The following is a 22,659-nucleotide window of genomic DNA, read 5'->3' as shown; positions in this document are numbered from 1 at the left end:
TGAATTTATAAAGCATGGATGAGGGAGTACATTATTTGTGTGTGTGTGATTGGTTACTAGAAACTTAATGTCTTTTTATGGGAGTAGCACTGTGTACACTGACCTGAAGAAAGCTTTTGTGTTTTAGGTCAGAGGCAGTACTTTGGGGAAATCAGGATTGTTTTAGGTCAGAGTCAGTACTTTGGGGAAATCAGGATAGTTTAAGTTTTGGTTATTTAACTATGAGTGTTTGGTCAAAAAGTATATTCAAAATGTGGCCTCTGTTTTGGTTTTTCTTTTAACAATTCTGAGCAACAAACTGAATGGCATAATTCAAGCTCAGAAAGAGTTAATTTATTACTTTGTGTTTGCCCAAGGGTTATACCACATTGCAAATAAAAAATCTTCCATCCCTAAAACTGATATTCCTTTTTCTCATGCAATGGATTAATATTTTGAACTTTTGGAATGGTTTCTGTGGTATAAAGAGCTTAAGTCATATTGTAAAATACAGATCAAATTTTCTCAACAGAATCTTAGGTCATATATTTATTTAGATCACTGAACTCATCTGGTGTCCAAGTGTTGTATTCCATGGTCTCCCAAATGTCAGAACTAAAACAAGTAAAAGATATTTATTAAATATCAAAAATAAGTGTTTTATTTTAAAATAATGTATACTCTATTAGAAGGGGGCCCTGAAAATAATGAACAATGAAGCAGTTACTGAGAAAAAACAAATGGAAGAAATGGACCTCATATTAAGCAGCACTCTACACTGACCACTACTGAATACTTACACTAGAATTGTGTTTTATCTTCTGCTGAACTGTAAGGTACTTGAGGGCAAACATGATGTCTTTCTTTCTCAACAATGTTTAGCTTAGTCTCTAGATCTAGACGTAATAAAAATAGCTAGTTAGCATTTATTGGGTGTGTGTATTTCTTTAATGTACATTATCTCAACAACCTATGTGGTAATATAATTAGCCCAGTTTACAGATGAAGAAAATGAGGCTCACAGAGATTATGTGATTTAACTGAGATTTTATAGCATCTGAGTCAAAATCTGAACACAGCTGAATATAGAGCCCACTGTTTCCATCATACTTACTCACTCTATTCATTTATTGAGTAGCATTAAATACACATTTGCTGAATTGATCAATGGTTTTACGATTTCTTCCAGATAAGAATTTTATTCTGATCATAGAAATCGTCTTATTCAACCCACACAACTATTATTACCAGTAAGTCATGAAGGCAGTCTCTATAAGCAGCCTTTTTTTTTTTTTTTTTTGCTGTACGTGGGCCTCTCACTGTTGTGGCCTCTCCTGTTGTGGAGCACAGGCTCCAGACGCACAGGCTCAGCGGCCATGGCTCACGGGTCCAGCCGCTCCGCGGCACGTGGGATCTGACCGGGGCATGAACCCGTGTCCTCTGCGTCGGCAGGCGGACTCTCAACCACTGTGCCACCAGGGAAGCCCTTAAACAGCTTTTGGTCTCATTTGTAGGGCACCACTGAATAAATTAAAGACAGTTATCTAGTTCAGGATTATTTTGTATTCTTATAAGGAAAGAATGTATTATATGTAGGGAGATAAAATATTAAGGCTAGAAGAGACTTCCAAAATATTTTTTTCAGTCTATGTTTTTTAGATAAAGGTTGGTTTGTCTCCTCCTGCTGCCCCTCCTCCTCCTCCTCCTCCTCCTCCAACTCCTCGCTTTTGATCTGATTTTTCCTCTTTAAATAAACTGCATAATATTTTATAAATTATTACAGCCAAACCTGTATGTCAGTGATTTTTTAGCTCAACACTATTTGTTCCTTTCTATTGTATTGTACAATTCAAATCCAGTTTTGGATCTAAACATGATAGGTTTGTCTTCTAATCACAATTTTGCAGTTGTGGCTTGGTAGTAAGTTTTGGTGGGACTCTTATTCTAAAAGACAGTTTTGATGTTTTTAATGTCCTGTTTAAAAGAACTTAAAAAGGTGAAAAACACAGTATAGACACCAAAATGTTGGATTATCAAAACACCCAATGTCAATATTGAAATATATAACTTGAAATTAAGACAATTTCTGGAAAATCAAGTGCTGACTCTAAACCAAAAGGAATTCTGTTTGGAGGGCATTTTCATAAAAAATTAAAATGAGAAATACAGCAAAATTTAACCACTGGGGAAACACTTTCTTCACTTGGTTTCCATGACACTCTACTCTCTTGTTTTTCCCTTCTCATTCTCCTTTACTAGGTCCTCCTTTTCTCTCCAGCTCTTCATGTGGGACTGCTCCAGGATTCAGTCCTTCATCCTCTTCTATTTTTCAGTTCTTTATCTACACTCATTATAATGGTTTGAAATACTATCCGTTTGCTGATGACTCCCTAGTTTTGCTCTCTAGCCCACAGCTCTCTCTCCTGCTGCAGAATCACACATCCCAACTGACTACCTGACAACATGATGACGAGTAAGCATCTCAAACTTAACATTCCGTTACTGAAGTCTTGATCTTACCCTTCAAACTTGCTCCACATGAAGTCTCTCCCATCTCAATTGATGGTAACTCCATCCTTCCAGTCACTCGGTTAAAAAATCTTGGAGTCATCCAAGATTCTTCTTTCTCTCATGCCTTTTATTCAATAGTAGGAAGAATCTGATCACTTCTTACCACCTCCACTAGAACCACCCTGGTTCATGACATTCATTTCGCCCCTCCTGTCACTTTCCCTCCCCTACAGTCCTTTTTCAAGAGAAGAGTCTGAGTGATGCTTTTAAAATGTGTCAGGTCACGCCATTCCTTTTCTCAAAATCCTCCAAGAAATCTTCACGTCACATAAGAGCCAAAGTCCTTACAAAACCCTACACAATCTGGCACCCTAACCCCCACCCCACCCCCACCAGCACTTACTCTCCTCCTTTCTCATTTGACTCCTGGCTTCTGTGGTGTTTCCTTAACAAGCTAGGCTTGCTACTGACTAGGAGCCTTGGAGCTGTAAGTATCCTTTGCCTGGACAGCTTTCCTCAGATTAACAGATCTTCCCCCAGTTAACTGCATAGTATGCCCCATTACCTCCTTCAAATCTCTGCTCAATAATGAAGCCCACTCTGAGAATCCTATTTAAGAGTTGTAATCTGCCCCTCTATCCCCTCATTTTCTTTTATCCTGTTCTAGTCTTTCCACACCGTGCACTACTTAATATTAATAGCTTACCACACTAATTATTTTGGAGCTCATTTTTGTCTCTAGTAGAATGTAAACTCTCTATACTTCAAAGATTGTTTTGTTCTTAGGTTTTAGGGGGTCGGCACACGGAAAACGCTCAATAACGGATTCCACCAACTCATCATTTCATTGTTCACACTGCTGGGCAAGCTCCCTAAACTCTCCTTAAGCCTAAATTTCAGCACCTTCTTAAACCGCTAGAACTCACAAAACTATACATTTTCCTTTAAGAACTTTCCGACCCCGGAAGTAATAGCTTAAGGACGGGGGTCGGAGGAGAAAGCTACTTCCGTTTCCGTACAGACCACAAGGAGCAAAAATACCATGGCGAAGGCCGGGGCAAAGAGCGGCGGCAGCGGAAACAAAGGCTTGAAACGCAAAGCTGCTACTGAAGAACCTCAGGAGGCTGCAGTCGCTGAGGATGGGACGACGGAAAGTAGGGTCCAACCCTCGAAGGCGGCTGCCTTTCCTCCAGGCTTCAGCGTTTCGGAGATTAAGAACAAACAGCGGCGACACTTAATGTTCACGCGGTGGAAACAGCAGCAGCGGAAGGTATGAGGCGCGGAGGCGCCAGAGCGCGTGCGCGATGTCCCTTTCGCTCCCCTGGGGTGGAAGTTGGGGGATGGAGGGGATGTAGACGGGGCATCTAATCCATTCTGGTGTGCACGTATGGGGGAAGGGTGTCCTAGAAGACTTATTGGGACTATAATTTCTAATCCGAGATCTGATGGATTGAGGGTCAACAGGCGCTGCGGGAAAAAAAAACAAACCTATTTTATATTGTGTGTCAAGCATTCTGTTCAGAAGTCGACAGAAGTTACAGATTTACGGTACATCTTGCCGGTTCTTGATCATTTTAAAAGCATGTTTTGTTTATAAAATATTTGAGTAACTAGTGATGGTTTTATTGGAAACAACCTGAAAACTCCTCTCTCATTACCGTTTATTTTTAGTACTTTTCAAGACAAGCAACCAGCATAGCCACGGTTTTCTTTAGGATGCAACTTGCAAAGGAATGCAAAACAAAACAACAAAAACTATTTAACTTGTTTAGATGTACATTTTGCACTTTCACTTAATTTGAGGTTTTATAGTAAAAGATAAAGCTAGTGAAATTTTAAACATTTAAACTTGTCAATTTAGATTAGTGTTTTGAAGGAGCAGAATCTTTGAGAAATCTTATTGATTGGCTAGCTCATTTGGTTTACAATAACAGCTACGAAAATATAAGTCAGGATGTTTCTTTTAATACATTTCTAAGATTGCTCAGTTTAAATATTCATAGCATTAGTAATTTGTAACTTCAGTATGTGTTTGTGATATAACTGGTGGTTTCTCAATATTGTTCTTTTCTTTTTCAAATCCTTTAGGAAAAGTTGGCAGCTAAGAAAAAACTTAAAAAAGAGAGAGAGGCTCTTGGTGATAAGGTAAATGAAACTTTTAGTCCTCTGCTTTCTGTCTGGTATTAAGGAGTGCTCCCTGATACTTACATTGAATCATTTTCTTTTAAAATTTATTATGAAATATTTTGGATATATAAAATGATATAAAAATAAGGCAGCATACCCCTTTCTATCCTTTACTCAGCTTAAGAAATTATGCATTAGTAGATAGTGTTCAAGTTCTTGTATACTTTTTTCTGATTGCTTTCCCCTCCAGAGAAACACTCATTGGGACTTCCCTGGTGGTCCAGTGGTTAAGAGGGTTAAGACACCGCGCTTCCACTGCAGGGGGCACCAGTTTCAAACTTAGATCCCTCTTGACATGTAGCATGGCCAAAAAAAAAAAAAAAAGATAAGCACTCATGAAATTGCTCTTTATTGTTCCCATGCACTTCCTTTATTACCTTTACTATGTTTGTGTCCCTAAACAGTAAACCCAGTAGTGGTGTTGTGCATGTTTTCAAAATTTCAAAATGGTGTGTCTACTTCAACTTGCTTACTTTACTTAACTTTATGTGTTTGAGAGGCAGAGACACATCTCCCTGACTGGGAATGGGGAAGATCCCCGGTTTAGGCCTGTAACTGGAGCTCTTCTGACTTGATGCACTTTGTTATGCAAGGCTGGGGAATGGCTGGGCACAGCCTCTTCTGTTGTAGGGTTGGGGCATGTAAGAATGAGAGCTGACTCTGAGGTTAGGAACCTGCGAAGAGTGAGAATGGGGTGTGGGAGGAAGGTGAGATACCTGAGTGGATTATGGCAAAGAAGAGAGAAGAGATAATGCATCAAGAAAGGATTTGGCTATTTTTGTGATATTAACAAAAAGTGAAATCTTTCTATTGAAAAATTTTAAAAGAACTACTAAATACTTCTGCATTATTGCACAGCTAAGTTATTTTCATTTTAGTTTCATTTTATTTATAGTTAGTTCTAGGTTACAATTTATACTTGCAAAATTTTAAAAATGTTCCACTTTTCCCCCCTCCCATCTCTTAAGATGAGGGACCAAGAAATGATAAGCATTTTTGAGAAAGTGAAAAATAATAGATTATATATATATATATATATATATACATATATATACACACACACACACACACACACACACAAACACAAACTAAATGCTTCTTCTTCATGAATTCTATTTATAGTATTAGGTTAAATCACAGGAAGTTGCCAATATTAGACTGTTTTGACCTGTGAAATCCTATGAAGCAATGTTAGTCTTTTTTAAACTCTCAATAATCAGTCAGTTATAGCAAATTAATATGCTGATCACCATTTGAAAATATCACCTTTCTTGTTTTTGGATTGAAAGATGACTTCCTAGAACTGCCTCTTTTAAAAAAATTACTTCAAATTTAATATTCATTTCATAGAATAATAAAAAAATCCTAGTTTGTCAGTTCATATTCATCTCTGTTAGTGTACATATATTTTGGATTAGTTTTAGTCAGTATATGGTTACAGTTCTGTGTTCTTGCTCCTTAAAATTTCATTTACACAATATTTTGGTCTAAGCAAACAATATTGTGCATGATTGCTGATTCTCATGGTATTCCATTATGCTGGAAATGCTGTAGTCATTATCCTGTTGTTGGACATCTGCCCTATTTGCTGTTCATTTCCACTAACCATAGTGATAATACATATTTCTTTGTATAAATTGCTCCCTCTTTTCATTCCTTACCATAAATCCCCCAAACTAGAATTACTAGTTCAGTAGATGGAAACAGATTTATAGCTTTTCTTATATATTTCTGAATAGCTTTCTGAAAGTATTGAAACAAAGCTACATATATATGTACCTTTGTAATTTTTTCCCATTTGATATTTTTCTTCTTCATGAATAATTATTTTGATTCCAGTTTCTTCTCTCTGCTACTTCTGCCTGGTTTTAAGCCATTTTATTTAGTGTCAGCAGTTCTTCCAGTATGTGCATGTGTCTGCTCAGAGAATTAAAAAGCCTCTTACTCAATATTGTTATTAGGATTGATGTAGCAGTGGGTTGAAATGAGGAACAGATTGAGTTTTTGTATTATTTGCAGATTTCTGTTATTCTTCCCCAATCATAATGCAAAATTATTAATGTAAAATGCTCCTAAGACTTAACCCTTTTTCTTTTATTTAGGCTCCACCAAAGCCTATACCGAAGACCATTGACAACCAGCGAGTATATGATGAAACCACAGTAGACCCTAATGATGAAGAGGTAATGTTAGAAGTCTTAAATGAATTTGGATGACCACACTTGATAAATTGTCTATTCGTATGTCAATGTTTAAATTAAAGTACTAACTGGTAAAGATGTATAATGGACTGATTCAACTGTAATGTTGGCATATTATCATTATTTATTGTAGATTATTTCATAATTGAGTTTCCCAACTATGCTGTAGAAAAAGGGAGTAATTATTTATTTCCTAGAAAGGTATTGTATTTGATGCCTAGGTAAACTTATTTGTCATTTAATCTCTATAATAGTTCCAGTGTTTTTTAATGTCATTTGAAAAGCATTCCTCATACTATAGATTTTTGTAGTATTTGTTATACATTTTGACACCTAAGGATAACATTTGATGGTATTTTTGTGTCCTCATAAAACTCTTGGTTTCAAGATAACCTTCCACTTTTCACATTTTCCCTTTAAATAGTTTGCAACAGTACAGTGAGAGAATCAAGGTTTTAAAACTTTGTATATATATGTATTCTTTGATTTGTGTACAGGAAACTTGTTTTTGTTATATTTATTTGCTTTCAAACAATGCTGTTACCAACATTCTTTCACATATTTCCTGGTATAGCCATTCATTCATTCAGTTTGTCAGTCAGTTTTCCAGCAAATGCTTTTTGATTACCTGCTATGTATGGAGATCTGTTTTAGGGACATGGGATTCATCAGTGCACAAAATACACATATACACACAAAATTTCTGCCCACCCAGAGCTTACTTTCTAGGAAGAGAGACAAACAATGAACATAATAAAATAAATTACCATAGGTTAGCAGATGGTAGGTTACTAAAATTAAATAGGGTAAAGGAGATTCAGGACAACTTGGTGTAGAGCGAGTTTGCAATTTTACAAAAAGGGAGGGTGCATGAGAGAGAGTATCTGTGTGTGTGTGCGCCTGCATTTTATTTATTGTGACATAATTTCAGACTTAATAGAAAAATAAGAATTCATGTATACACTTCACCTGGATTTCCTAAATGTTAAATTGTATCACACTTCATTTTCATTTATGTTCTCTCTGAAATGCTTGAGAGTAAGTGGCAGATATAAGCCCCTTTACTCATACATGCTTAGTGTGTTTTACCTATAAACTTTTTCTTTAATAAGCACAGTGTACAGTTTCCAAAATTAGACAATTAACATTGATATACATTATTATCTGATCTGTACAGCTTACTCAGATGTCACAATGATGTCATTTTTCATAAAAGAAAAATCCCAGTTCTTGCATTTCATTCCATTACAATGACTCTAACCTCCTTTAGTTTGGAACAGTTCTGCAGAATTTGCTTTTAATGACATTGACATTTTTGAAGAGTACAGACCAGGTATACTTGTAGAATGCCACTTAATATGAGTTTGATGTTTGCTCATGATTATGTTCAGCTTATGTACTTTTGACAGGAGTACCACAGTTGTGACGTTATGTTCTTTTCAGTGCTCTTAGCAGGAGTCACATATTGTTGATTTTCCCATTACTGGTTATATTAACTTTCATCACATGATTAAAGTGGTGTCTGTCAGGTTTCTCCACTATAAGTACTATTTTCCCCTTTGAATCTAATAAATATTTTGGGAGGGAGATACTTTGAGATTATATAAATAAATATATGTTACTCTTTCAACTCTCACTCAAGATTTTGCAATTACAAATAATTTTTTCCAGTCTGATAGGTGAGAAATTGTATTTCCATGTAGTTTTAATTTGCTGTTCTTTTGTTATGAATGAGGTTGGACATCTTTTCATGTTTTCTTCCTTTCTTTCTAATCAATTGTTTGTTCATGTCTCTTGCCCATTTTTCTGTTGGTTAGGGTTGCAAGTTTTATACAATGGTTAGGGTAGGCTTCATTGAGGAGATGACCTTTTAGCAAAGACTTGAAGGATGTGAAGAAATCAGCCATCTTTGGGCAGAAAGTAATCCAGGATAAGGGGACATGGCCAGTGCAAAAGCTCTAAGGCAGGAACATGCTTAGTTTATTTTTGAGAATCAATAAGGAAGCCAGTATGCTGAAATTAAGTGAGCAAGAGAGAGGGTGGTAGAAGAGGTGCCAGGAAAATACGGGGAAGGGAAGAGGCCAGATCAGTGACTTTGCTGGCCATTGTGAGGACTTTGGCTTTTATACTTAGTGAAATGAGGAGCCATTGGATGGTTTTGAACAGGGGAATGATGTGATTGTATTTAATTTTTTTAAGTAATTGGTTGCTTTACTGAGATAGCAGTCAGAGAGGTAAACAGGCTAGTTAGGAAGCTAATCCAGGAAAGAGATGATGATAATGATGGTGGTGGTGGTGATGATGATGATGATTGGGACCACAGTGATTACAGTGAATGTTGAGAATCAGTCTGATTCTGAGGTTTGAGTTTTTGGCCTTGGTGTATTTTGATATTAGAGCCACTAAGAATTTCTTGATATGAGGTGTTAGAGAAAGAGGATTCAAAGATGGCATTGAGGTTTTTAGCCTGAGCATTTAGAAGGATAGAATGATGGGATTATCATTGACAAGGTATTTTAGCCTGAGCAATTAGAAGGATAGAATGATGGAATTATCATTGACAAGGTATGGAACAATTTATCTCCTTGGCTGGAGATAAATTGGGGATCAAAAACATGTAATGTAAAAGTTTCCCTAAATATTTACATAAGGGAGAATTTGTTAGGTCATGGGATGTATAAATGTTCAACTTTACATGAAAGTGCCAAAATGTTTTCCAAAGTAGTGGTTGTATCATTTTGCACTCCCATGGTGTAAGAGCAATATTCCTGGTCATCCACGTTCTGTCCATTGCTTGGTATATTCAGGTTAGTGATAAAGGGCTATCTCATTGTGGCTTGAGTTTGCACTTCCCTGATTCCTAAAGTGGTTGAGCATCTTTTTGTGCATGTACTGTGGTTTTGGTAGAGATATGCCAGCTCATGTCTTTTGCCCTATTTTCTATCCTGTAGTGTATTTTACTGATTTGTAGAATTTCTCTAATTTCTACTAATCCTTTACATGTATTACAAGTATCTTCCAATTTGTGGGTTCTCTTTTTACTTTCTTCTCTGGTGTCTTCTGATGAACAAAAGTCCGTAATATAGTTGGGTTTAATTTTTTTGTTTTTGTAGTGGATGCTGTTTTTGTCATGTTTAAGAAATCTGTCTCTATCCTGTAATCATATGATATCATACTTTTTTTCCTAAAAGAACTGGAGAGCTACTTTTCACATTTATGTACTTAATTATCAGGAATGAATTTCTCTGTTTGGTGTGAGAAAGGAAACCAGTTTCTCTCTTCCACTGCTCCCTCCTTCCCCCCATACGTAACCAGTTTCCCCAGCACCATTTTTGGAGCAGTACAACCTTTTCCCATAGTAAATTGTAATGCTGTGTCATATATTAGGTATCCGTATATGCTTAGTCTTTTTCTGGGCTATTTTTTTGGTAGTTTGTTGCTGGATCAGTTCTTTACTTTCTTAATTATTTAGCTTCATGATAAGTTTTGATACCTGTTAGGGCAAGATGCCCCTCCCCATTACCATCCTCAAATCCCTCTGTTCAGGACTGTTCTCTTCCTGGACCTTTGGTCTTCCATATAAAACTATAAATTGTACTAAATCAGATCAGTTTGAGGATATATATATATTGCTTAATTAGGTCTTATTTAAATACTGAAAATGTATTTCAGTGAATTTCATTGTTTTCTTAATACAAGTTGTACACATGAATCTTGTTAGAGCTATTCCTGGGTATCTTACATTTTTTCTTATTAGTGTAAAGCACATCTCTTTGAAAACTGTTTAAATTGCTGATTTACAAAAATGCAGTTGATTTTTTTAATACATTTAAAAAAATATCTATCTATCTATATTTGGCTCCGTTGGGCCTTCGTTGCTGCGTATGGGCTTTCTCTAGTTGCTGCAAGCGGAGGCTACTCTTCGTTGTGGTGCACTGGCTTCTCATCGCGGTGGCTTCTCTTTCTGCGGAGCACAGGTTCTAGGCCTGCAGGCTTCAGTAGTTGTGGCACGCAGGCTCAGTAGTTGTGGCTTGCAGGCTCCAGAGTGCAGGTTCAGTAGTTGTGGAGCACGAGTTAGTTGCTCCACAGCATGCGGGATCTTCCTGGACCAGGAATCGAACCTATGTCCCCTGCATTGGCAGGCGGATTCTTAACCACTGTGCCCAGGGAATTCCCTGCAATTGATTTTTGGATCATGATCTTCTAACCAGTAGTTCACCTAAATTCATTTCTAATAATTTGTCTGAATGTTGTTTTCATTTCATGTTTAATCCTTTCTGCAAATAAGTTTTTGTTAATTACTTTCAATCCATTAACAGTTTCTTTCGTTCTTACTTAGAACCTCCAGCATGTCAAATAAATTGAAAAAGCAATATTAGCATCTGTGCCATGTTACTGATTTTAAAGAGAATACTTCGTGTATCATTATTAATATTTGTGTCATTAATGGTAGATTCTCCTTATGAGTTATGGAAATTCCATTTTTTTTTGCTGGATTTTTTGTTTAATGAATGAATATAGAAAGTTAGATGCTTTTCCTGCAAATATTAAGATAATTTATGCACTTTTTCTGCAGATATTGAGATGAATGTGCAGTTTTCTCCTTTATTGCACTAATGTAGTAAACGAAATAGATTTTCTAATCTTAAACCTCTTGTATTCATGGGATAAATACAATTTAGTTAAGATGACACAGGCCTACTAGAGAATGGACTTGAGGATACGGGGAGGGGGAAGGGTAAGCTGGGACAAAGTGAGAGAGTGGCATGGACATGTATACACAACCAAACATAAAATAGATAGCTAGTGGGAAGCAGCCGCATAGCACAGGGAGATCAGCTCGGTGCTTTGTGACCACCTAGAGGGGTGGGATAGGGAGGGTGGGAAGGAGGGAGACACAAGAGGGAAGAGATATGGGAACATATGTATATGTATAACTGATTCACTTTGTTATAAAGCAGAAACTAACACACCATTGTGAAGCAATTATACTCCAATAAAGATGTTTTAAAAAAAAGATGTTTTATCTTCTTAACATATTGTTTTGGTTTTTTAATACTTTGTTTAGAACACGTACATGTGTGTTCATGAGTGAGACTACAGTAATGTCCTATTTTCATTCCTAATTTTATTTATTTGGGCTTTTCACCAGAGGTGTATCTGTTTTGTTTTTCTTTTCAAACTATTGTTTTCTTTAATCTTCTCTATTGAATCTTTGTTTTCTAATTCATTTATATCTCCTCATACCTTTATTTCTTTTACACTATGAGTTTATTGTTTTTATTTTTTTGATTAGCTTATTTTCATCTTTTTTATTATGAGCAACTAAGGTCATAAAATTCACTTTTGCTATAGCCCCCAAGTTTTAAGATGCATTTCTTTCATTATTGTTTAAATCTGAGTACCTCTTTTAATGAAAGATGATTTCTTCTTGTTTGCTATATTTTTTTATTTCATTAGTTTTCCCCTGATCCTTGTTATTTCTTTCCTTCTGCTTACCAGGAAGAGCAAATGAAAGCTCTTCCATTTGCTCTTCTTTTTCTAGCTTCCTAAGATGGAAGCTTAGATTATTGATTTTATACTTCTTTCCTAGTATAAGCATATAAAGCTCTGGTTTTCCCCTAAGCACTGCTTTAGCCACATCCCATACATTTTGGTATGCTTGTTGTGTTTTCATTTTCATTCTGTTCAAGATATTTTCTAATTTCTCTTGTGATTTCTTCTTTGGCTTATGATTTTCAAGAAGTGTCCTGTTTAATTTCCAAATATTTGAGGATTTCCCAGATTCCTTTCTGCTGTTGATTTCTAATTCAATTTTATTGTGGTTTGGGACATATTTTGTTTGATTTCAGTCCTTTTCAATTAAAGAAATGTCTTAGCATTTATGTCCTAGCATAAATAAGATCTATTCTGAAGAATGATTTATCACAATCTACTTCAAATAAATACTGACACGATTCTGGTAAAATACAGCAAGTTTGCACCAGTATAGCTTCATGACCCTCCACTCTTAATCATGCTATTATTGTCAGCACACATTGTTATATATTACATCTGTCTATGTTATAAACCCAGTGTTGTAATTACTGCTTTAAACATCCTGGTTTTTTTTTAAAGAAATTAAGAGCATACACACACAACACACCCACAAAGTCTTTTATGTTTACCTTCATTGTTACCTATTTACAATGCTCTTCTTTCCTGTTTCTGGATCAGAGTTACCATCTGGTATCATTCTCTTTCAGCTTCTAGGACTTTGTTAAGCCTTTGTTTTTATAGCAGGTCTGATAGCTAATTATCTCAGCTTTTGTTTATCTGAAAGTGTGCTTATTTTGCCTTCATTTTTGAAAGAATTTTGTGGGATATAGAATCCTTGGTTGACTTTTTTTTTCTTCTGGTACTTTGAACTTGTTCCATTGCATTTTGACCTTCATTATTTCTCTTGAGAAAGCAGCCATTAATAATCATTGTTCCCATGTACATGATTTATTTTTTTCTTCTTTCAAAATTTTCTGTTTTTTGGCTTTTACCAGTTTGACACTGATATGTTTAGGTGTTGTTCTTTCTTTTTATTCTACTTAAGGTTTTCTGAGTTTGGACCTTAAGTTAGAGTTTTTCATCCTTTATTTCTTTGAAAATTTTTTTCTGCCCTCTTCTCTCCTTCGGGGACTTCCTTTTCACACACACTGTTGAAATGGTTAAGAGTGTTCTAAAAGTTTCTGCAGCTTTGCTCCTTTTGCTATGATTGTGTTCTCCATTCTTCGGATTGGATACTTATTAATCTATTTTCAAGTTTATTGATTATTCTGTGTCTTAGATCTGCTATTAAGCCTGTATTTTTCCTTAATTCCTTGAATATATCTGTTATAGCTGCTTTGAAATTTTCACTAAATTCAACATCTGGGCCCACTCAGTTTTTATTGACTTCTCTTTTCCTGATTATAAGTCATACTTTTCTGTTTCTTTGTATATCTGATATTTTGGTTGAAAATTGGACATTTTAGAAAACATTGCAATAACTCTGGATTGTTTTATTTTTTTAAGGGTTATTGATTCTTTTTGTTTTAGTAACTTGTCTGGACTTAAACTGGAATCTGTCTGACAGTAGCATTATGTTACTACTCAGTTTGTTATTTTTAACATGCCTCCCTAGGGACTGTCCCAGTGTTTGTGTGGCTTAATGGTCAGCCAGTGATTTGGGTAGAGGTTGTGGTGCGACACCATGAACCCCTAAGACATACATACCCTCTGCCAGCTGAGCTGTGTGTGGATTGAGGAATGCATTCAGAGTTGCAGCCATTTCTCAAGTCTCCCTTGCCTTTCAGGTGCACTGGATTCTCAGGTCTCTCTCGTGTAGTTTAGCTGTCAGTCAGGAATTTTGGGAGAGATTATGTCAGTCCCTCTATGATTTTTACTTCCAGAGCTCTCATTAAATTTTTGGCTGGTCCACATCTACCCTGAACTAGGCCTGTAACCTTGGATTGGCAAAGATAGCATCTTCACACCTGCCCCTCCTTGAATCTGGTCCACCACCTCTGGATTCAGGATTGCTGGTTCTCGCCTACTATCAGTCCTGAAGTTGGTAAAGTTACTGTTTTCACCAATCAGGTTGACAGAGGAAATGGAATAGCTCTAGGCAAGATTCTTGATGTTCTTGCCCACAGATGTATCCATTTTTCAAGAATAAACGCATCTCAGTGTGTGTCTTGAAATTGTTTTTGACAGTTTTTTTCCAGTTTTATATTAGTATTCTTCAAATAGAAAATTACCCAACCTCTTCATGTTGCCATTAACCTAAGTCCCTCCTGGGCCCTCTTTAAAAAATCACCAGTCAGCTAGGTAGTCAGTGTTATAGAATCCCTACTGTAACTATTTTTAAAATGCTGGCCCAGTAGAATGTTTGATGTAAAATTATCTCTTTTTCTGTTTTCAGGTTGCTTATGATGAAGCTACGGATGAATTTGCTTCTTACTTCAACAGACAAACTTCTCCCAAGATTCTCATCACTACATCAGATAGACCTCATGGGGTAAACATATCAATTAGTATAGCTCTTGAATTCTTAATTTTCTTACATTACTTAGATTATTTAAAAGAACTCTGTTCAGAAGAGTTAAATTATTAGTAATTGCCTTAGATTATGCCTGTAAATAAGCTAAATAAAATGTAATGCTGATGTGATATAGGTTCACTAAGCATGATTCTTCAGGATAGGCTTTCCCAGCCTCAGCACTGTTAGTATTTTAGGCTGGATAATTTTTTATTATGCAGATTGTCCTGTTCATTATAGGATGTTTAGCAGCATCTCTGAGCTCTATGCACTAGATATCCGTAGCAGCCAAACCCCACACTACCACCAGTCATAACCACCAGAAATGCTTCCAGATGTTGCCAAACATCCCTTGATGGCAAAATTGTCCCTCGTTGAGAACCACTGCTTTAGGTTGATCAGCCTTTGATGGATGAAACATTGTTTAGGTTTCACTCTTTCCCTAGCCTTGCTCTCTTTTAATAACACTATCTTATAATAATTACTTCTTTGCTTATAAATATGTGCTACACAGATTTGTATTCTTTTTCACTTTTGAGGATTTTTGTTATTTTGTTTTATAGAGAACAGTACGACTCTGTGAACAGCTCTCCACAGTTATACCAAACTCACATGTTTATTACAGAAGAGGACTGGCTCTGAAAAAAATTATTCCACAGTGCATCTCAAGAGATTTCACAGACCTCATTGTTATTAATGAAGATCGTAAAATACCAAGTATCCTTTGTTTTTTTACGGAAGTTCTCCTGTCTAAACAAGAGACAGCTTCAGGGAATTCATAATCTAGTAGGAGAAAAGAAACATGTAAACAAACAAAAATATAGTGTGGATAGTACAATTAAGAGAGGAATACAGGATACAGTGCAAACTCTGGTAAAATCTGCCCTGGGGATATCAGGGAGGAAGTACTTGATAGAAAAAAGTGCTTAAACCCCGTCTAGGTGGATATGGGTGAATGAGGTAAGGAAGAGGAAGAGTACCCACTGCAGAAATAACCATTTGGAAAGATAGAGGCGTGAAGGTGCTGACCCAGTTGGGGATCTGCAACTGTCATTTGATATGACTAGATTTTATGGTGCCAGAGGTGGTATCACAAGATTACATTTTTGAAGTAGGTATTTGGGCCCATATTATGTATTAACTAGTATATCAGATGCCAAGAATAATCTATCCTTTTACCATGAATCACAGATCTGAGGTGAATGTGTTCCCTAAACCCTAGGTGTTTCTTCCTGTTGTGAGGTAAGAGATCATATAAAGGATGCCTAGATTTTTTGTCATTGCTGTTGTTTTACTTACTCATCTCATGGTGGCCTGTGAAGTCAGTAACTTTAAAGATGGCCAGTTGAATGAGTCAAAATTATTAAAACAAGATTATTAAGGACTTATAAACAATAGGGACAGTACTTCTCTGCTGCCAGGTTAACATTTTTTTTCTTAAATCAATGAACACTTTTTAAAAAATAATGGTTTACAAGCTGTTTTTTTTTCATCTAAATAATTTTTATGGCTTTTATTGTTTTCAGTGTAAGTTAAAGATTTTACCCACTTGTACAGGTTGCTTTTCAGAGACTTTTAAGACTAAAACTAGCTTTGTATTGTGGTATATTGTTGGTCATTTTATAATTTGGCCAGATCGTGAGTTACTGTAACAAAGTAACAAAAATCTCTTGAATACTTAACTATTCCAGAAGAGGTTTGTTTTAAGGTAGTTGTTGCCTTTTTAAAACTACCCTCCCAACATAAGGTGGCAAGGTCTGCGTTCCTCTATTTTTGGCAGTCAAAAACCCATCATCATTTCATTACTAGCAAGCCTGCTAGTAACTCTTTGCTAAGAAGCAAGCATTTATCAATTCAATAAACATTCTATCCATCTTTTGCCTTTAGAAAGCCTATATTCTCTTTACTTTATAATACTGTGTTGTCTTTTTACCCAAAATGTATTAATATTTTTCTGTTTACCATATTGGACACCCTAGAGGGTAAGTTAACCGTCAGGTAATTAAGGTACCATCAGTACACAGACCTGATTTAAGGAAATAATTAGGCTACTTAAGTAATCCAAATGTGAAACTGCTTACTCCTATTCATATAACATATATATATATATACAGCCTGCCCTCCCTGTCCACGGGTTCTGCATCTGCGGATTCAACCAACCGTATTGAAAGTTGGAGGGCTTACTCTACTATGCCAATTTATATAAGGGGCTTGAACATCTTTGGATCTGCCCTCCATGGTGGGTCCCAGAACCAGTCCCCCACAGATACTGAGGGAAAATTACCCAAGACTTAATTTTTGGATACAGAATCATGCAGCAGTTTCTAAAAGTCCTCATGATTGGAAGTTTTATAAGTATAATCCTGCCTGGATGTTAATTTTTATAATTTCAAAGATGTTTCATTTTCTTTTCTGATTAACATCTAGTAATGCAGCTGATGTCAGAGTATCAGTGAAAGACACTAGGAAAACAAATCTCTTGATTTACTTGATCACATAGAATGATCTTCAGACTAATGCACATTGGTAAGCTGGACTGGAAGTCCATCTTGGATAAGAAATTGTAAGATAAGGCAAGGAATATCTGCAGAAACTTGTAAATGAGACTGTTGCTCTAAGGAAGATATGAGACAGGTAAATGGAGGAAGGACAGTGGCTAATCTTTGCCATGATCCCCCCCCCACAAAATGTAGAATTAAAGGGAGAATAATTTGTAAGCACCTAATAGAAATGGTGATTCCTAGAGACTTAACATGGGCTCACAAATAACAAATCATGACTCCTAATGATGGCACTTGGAGAAAAGTTGAAAGAATTGAAGATATCCAGCCTGGAAATAAGAAAGTGGGAACATGACAGCTGTCTAAAGATATATTGACAGTAGGAAGGGCTACTGTGTGCCATATGGTGGAAATTTATAGGGGTATACATTTTTGACTTATTCTAGAAAAGAACTTTGTTATCCTACCAGTAGCCTTGTGGCTTTGGGTCAGGCAGATGTGATATCAAATTCAGAGTTCATTACTTGCTATTTTTGTGAATTTAGTCAAGTTTCTTAGTTTCCTTATATTTTAAATGTAGGAAATAATACCTATCTTCGGGGTTCCCACAAGGATCCCATTAAATGTATTATGTTTCAGAGGCATAGTGCCTGGCCTGTACTAGGCATTTTATTAATTGTGGTGCAGTGGGAAGCATGAAGGCATTTTCTGGAGAGAGACTTCCTCTATTCATTATTTCTAAATGAAAATTTGAGGTAGGATAAGTCTTTGTGCTTTTGGCAGCTTATAGGGTGTTTTACATTCCTAGCCTTTGTATCAATCGTAACAAAATGCCTCTATACATTTCTAAATGGAAATTACCAGTCAAGAGTTTGGGCTCAGGTGTAACCCCACCCCAGTTGTGATCTACTGCCATGTAGCACTGAAACTTGGGTTGAATCTACCTGACCCTTCTCAGACTCTTCCTCATTGCTAAAATCAGTATGACTCCTATTTTACATGGTTTGGGTTAGAGATTAGCAATAACATAAAGCCTTTTGTACAATGCAGGTACTTAGGAATTGATACGTCTGGATTCTGTAGTTTCTTTTGACACAAACCACAATTTAGTGGGAATGTTCTGGAAAGGATTCAAGCCTTGATTTAGGTTGAAACTAATGACTTCTAAGACTCTCTTAACCCCCTCAAGATTTTATGATTTTTTCAATGTGCAAATGATACAGAAATACTTTTGCCTGTACCTCATGAGGTTGAACTTTTGGTGAGTCCTTGAAGGGAAGGAAAGAATTCAAACATTTACTGATAATCTGCTATGTAGTAGGCACTAGTATCTGTCAGAAATTAGTTAATAGATTTGTTGGGAAGAAAGGCATTTTACATGACTGTAACTCAAATGACAAGTGCTGTAGTAAGTAACAGTGAGATCGATACTATTTAGAGCTTAATTTTGACTGTAAAGAGAGGTGGCATTTGAAGTGGGTCTTAATGGATGAGTAAAATATTGTAGATATTTGAAATACAATGAGCAAAAATCACATGATAGGATTAGTGTGCGTGGTGTGTGAGAGACTGTGTCAGTGTCTACCAGCTTGGAAGCAATATGGGGAGACAACAGGTTAGAAAGGTAGTTTGGAGCCACAGTATGACTGCTATGACGATGCCTTAAATCTATAGATGAGTCTGTGGTGAGAGTAGTTTGAAATTAGCTACAGCTGTCAAACTCTCACAGTATCCAGTTTTTCACATAGCACACGAGGAGCTATGGTACAGATACAGTGACACAGCCGAGTCCCATAGCTTTAGTAACTGTAGAACCAAGGCCTGAATCCAACTTGATTTAGTCTGTATTAGAAGATGTACTTGAAATGGTGAGAGAGGTCAAACCAAGCAAAATACTGTTTTCCTAATCTGGGTGGAAAATCTCAAGGACCTCAATTAAGACAGTAACAATTGGGGTAAAGAGGAAGCTATAGAAGTGAGGAATTTAGGAAGGTAAAAGCAGTAGATAGGATTTGATGGGAGGAGGAAGGTGATGATAATAACCACCATAGTTTTTCAGTAGATGAATGGGAAAATGTCGATGGCTTTTTTTTTAATCTTGAATTTTTATTTTTTTATACAGCAGGTTCTTATTAGTCATCCATTTTATACACATCAGTGTATACATGTCAGTCCCAGTCTCCCAATTCATCATGTTGATGGCTTTTAAATATGGCAACATCTGTTTTATAAAACTCATATTGTGTGCAGAAAAACAGTTTAATTCTGACCTCCTTTTAAGGTTAAGTATTTGAAAGAATCAAGTTGTGCTACAAAGACTTGAGGTATGTTGTGTAGTTTAGCCACATTCCAAACTTTTAAAGCCCTTGGGCTGCTAATCCTGCTGATTGTAGGTAGTTGTCTTATACTTCATTTGTAGTTTAGAGTGTCTAGCCTAATTCTGTTTGTGGTAGGGTAAGTGTTTAATTAATAGGTTGATTTTAAATTGTGGTACAGTAATCCCAAGAATTAAGACCATGTCTCTTGAGAACACTAATAACCTTGATTTCCAGAAGAGAGTTTGTCTCTGGTCTTGTAGGATGATATTCAAAACTGCATATCCTGACCTTAACAAATGTGTAAGACATATATATGTATGAAAGTGTGCCTTTTAAGGGTTATAAAGCCTCTGAACATAGAGGTAAACTTATATTCCATTCGCAATGCTACAATTATGCTAGAATCTCATCCTTTTAGAGTATTATAGTAGTGGATTTTAGCTCTTTTCACCTACTTCAGTTGAATGCCGAACATACCCTATAGCTATTTACCATATTGTGAAGAGAAAAAGTAGGACTGCTGTAGGTTAGTCTATTTTTCTGAAAGATTTAGGTTGACTTCTGTGTCTTGAGTTTTGGGTATGGTAAGAAAATCTGTTAAGCCAGAGGAATACATGCACCCACCTATTTACCTAGCTACAGATTTTAGGCGGCTTTGGGCATACAAAGGACTAGTTATTTAAACAGTTTAAAACTTAGATTACAGAATGTAATCTAAATGTGTTCTTAGCTTTGTGAACAGATGGATTAATTCTGAGTCACTTGCCAAATGGCCCAACTGCTCATTTTAAAATGAGCAGTGTTCGTCTGCGTAAAGAAATTAAGGTAAGTTTTATGCATTCCTTGATTGGCCTTGGTCTTCTCACAGTATTTGATCAGTAAATGCTATAACCTATATATATCTAATTGATTTTAATAATGGTATTTGCTCTTCTGGTTAAAGGGATACTTTCGTGTACTGACTGTTTTCTTGTGAGATTATAATTGAGTTATGGCAGACAAGCAATAGCCTTCGTTACTATGAAACATGTCACTTTTTAGTAGAACTTTCTTTTTGGTGCATTCACTGCATATTAAATAATTTTAGATAAATCTTATTTCATGGGTTTGATTAAGCCATTAAGATAACTAAAATGTTTCAATGTCATGTAAATTCGAAAACTTGAAATTGCAGTGAGATCGTTATTGTGACTTTTCATCATTTTTCTAGAGAAGAGGCAAGGACCCCACAGAACACATACCTGAAATAATTTTAAACAATTTTACAACACGGCTGGGTCATTCTGTTGGACGTATGTTTGCATCTCTCTTTCCCCATAATCCTCAATTCATTGGAAGGCAGGTTGCCACATTCCACAATCAACGGGATTATATCTTCTTCAGATTTCACAGGTGAGAAACTCCTTGGACTTCAATGATGAAATACATTTTGCACACAAACCTGTTTTCTAATGTATTCTGACAAGTATTGTAGATGAGAAATTATCTTTCAAACTGTCATATTAAAGAAATAACAGTTTGGGTTCATTCACACTAATTTCCTTAACTCTATTTTATCTTTGAAGATACATATTCAAGAGTGAAAAGAAAGTGGGAATTCAGGAACTTGGACCACGTTTTACCTTAAAATTAAGATCTCTTCAGAAAGGAACCTTTGATTCTAAATATGGAGAATATGAATGGGTACATAAGGTATGTGCTTACTCTTTGAAAAGCCATTTAGATAATTTTAAAAGGATGGAATGAGAATAAAACGACGTACTTTAAGCTTTGGGCGTTTATACCTTAAGTTAGGCTTCTGAATTTCTTCCCAGGAGCTAGCAATAATCAATCTCTGATACAGTGTTCTGGTCTAGAGATTAACCCTGGTTCATCTGAAATATCCCTAAAGATCAGTGGTTCTCAAAGTGGGACCAGTAGCATCACCTAAGAACCTGTAACGAAGGCAGACTGTTGGGCTACAGACCTGCTGAATCAGTAACTTAGGGAGTGGGCCAGCAGTCTGTTTATGAGCCTGTGTTATAATGATTCTGCAGCATGCTTGAAAATTATTTTATAATAGTTATATAGAAGTTACATTAAAGTTAAAATTATTTTATAGAAGGTTTTATAGAGGTTTGGAGATCATTTTAAATTATAAATGAAAACTTTAATACTTTAAAACACATAATTTTTCAACCTAATAAGAAATATTTCACCTAAGTATGACTAAAATTTTATATCTGTTATACACACACATATTGGAGCAGTAGTTTCCAATACTTTTTATATTAGAGCTAAAGACTTAAACTGTCTCAGAGATAAACCTAGAGGTCCTTTTTCTACAGCACTGTTACAGACTGTTTACTTTTGTTGTTGTTGTTTTTTCTAATTTTCAGCCCCGGGAAATGGATACAAGTAGAAGAAAATTCCATTTATAAAGTACTGAGGGGATAGTATTGGATTGTGCTGAACAGGCCTATCTTGAATTTATGAAAGAAGAACCTTTTCAAAATGGCATTTACTGATTTCACAAGCCTTCTGTCATGTCTGGATAAAGTACCAAGTGCCATGAATTGCCACTCACTATTTATGTAGCAAATAAAAGGTCATTTTGGTAAGAGTTTATAAATTCAAGTTTCCTAAAGCTTAATTCTCTTATTTTTAGGTAACTGTTAATAGTTGAAATTGGGATCAGCATTCAAACTAACATTCCTGTTTGTACTTTCATGGAACATGTGGGCTGGAGAGAAGTACAGTGCTTGGTAAATACTGTGTAGCCCACTGTTTTCTATCAGACTGATCTTCATAGTTTTAATTCTGTTCCCCGAAAATACATATATTTGGGGGTGAGGTTTCTAGGCTGTTTTAACATTTCCTTAAGCCTTTCAAGAAGGGTAGAAATTTTTAAAGCAAAGTGTTTTGCCAAGGAC

At 36.0% G+C, this 22,659-nt stretch overlaps 1 protein-coding gene across 2 annotated transcripts; it reads left to right on the top strand.

The window, feature by feature from the left end:
- Positions 1 to 3,469: 3,469 nt before the first annotated feature.
- On the top strand, positions 3,470 to 22,436 carry RPF1 (ribosome production factor 1 homolog). Of its 2 annotated transcripts, XM_024767846.1 has the most exons (9): positions 3,470 to 3,760; positions 4,579 to 4,635; positions 6,780 to 6,860; positions 14,812 to 14,907; positions 15,492 to 15,645; positions 20,490 to 20,572; positions 20,958 to 21,139; positions 21,313 to 21,439; positions 22,126 to 22,436. In XM_024767846.1, the coding sequence occupies exons 1-9, from the start codon at positions 3,533 to 3,535 to the stop codon at positions 22,165 to 22,167; spliced, it is 1,050 nt and encodes a 349-aa protein (XP_024623614.1). In that variant the 5' UTR covers positions 3,470 to 3,532; the 3' UTR covers positions 22,168 to 22,436. The 2 variants fall into 2 exon arrangements, with proteins under 2 accessions (XP_024623614.1, XP_024623613.1); XM_024767845.1 differs by lacking the exon at positions 22,126 to 22,436 and having other exon boundaries at positions 3,523 to 3,760; positions 21,313 to 22,101.
- Positions 22,437 to 22,659: the final 223 nt, after the last annotated feature.

Source organism: Neophocaena asiaeorientalis, unplaced genomic scaffold (genome assembly GCF_003031525.2).
Source record: "Neophocaena asiaeorientalis asiaeorientalis breed wild unplaced genomic scaffold, Neophocaena_asiaeorientalis_V1.1 scaffold546, whole genome shotgun sequence".
In the NCBI taxonomy this organism is placed as follows: domain Eukaryota; kingdom Metazoa; phylum Chordata; class Mammalia; order Artiodactyla; family Phocoenidae; genus Neophocaena; species Neophocaena asiaeorientalis.
Note: the sequence above shows the minus strand (reverse complement) of the source record. Positions and strands in the feature narration are given on the sequence as shown.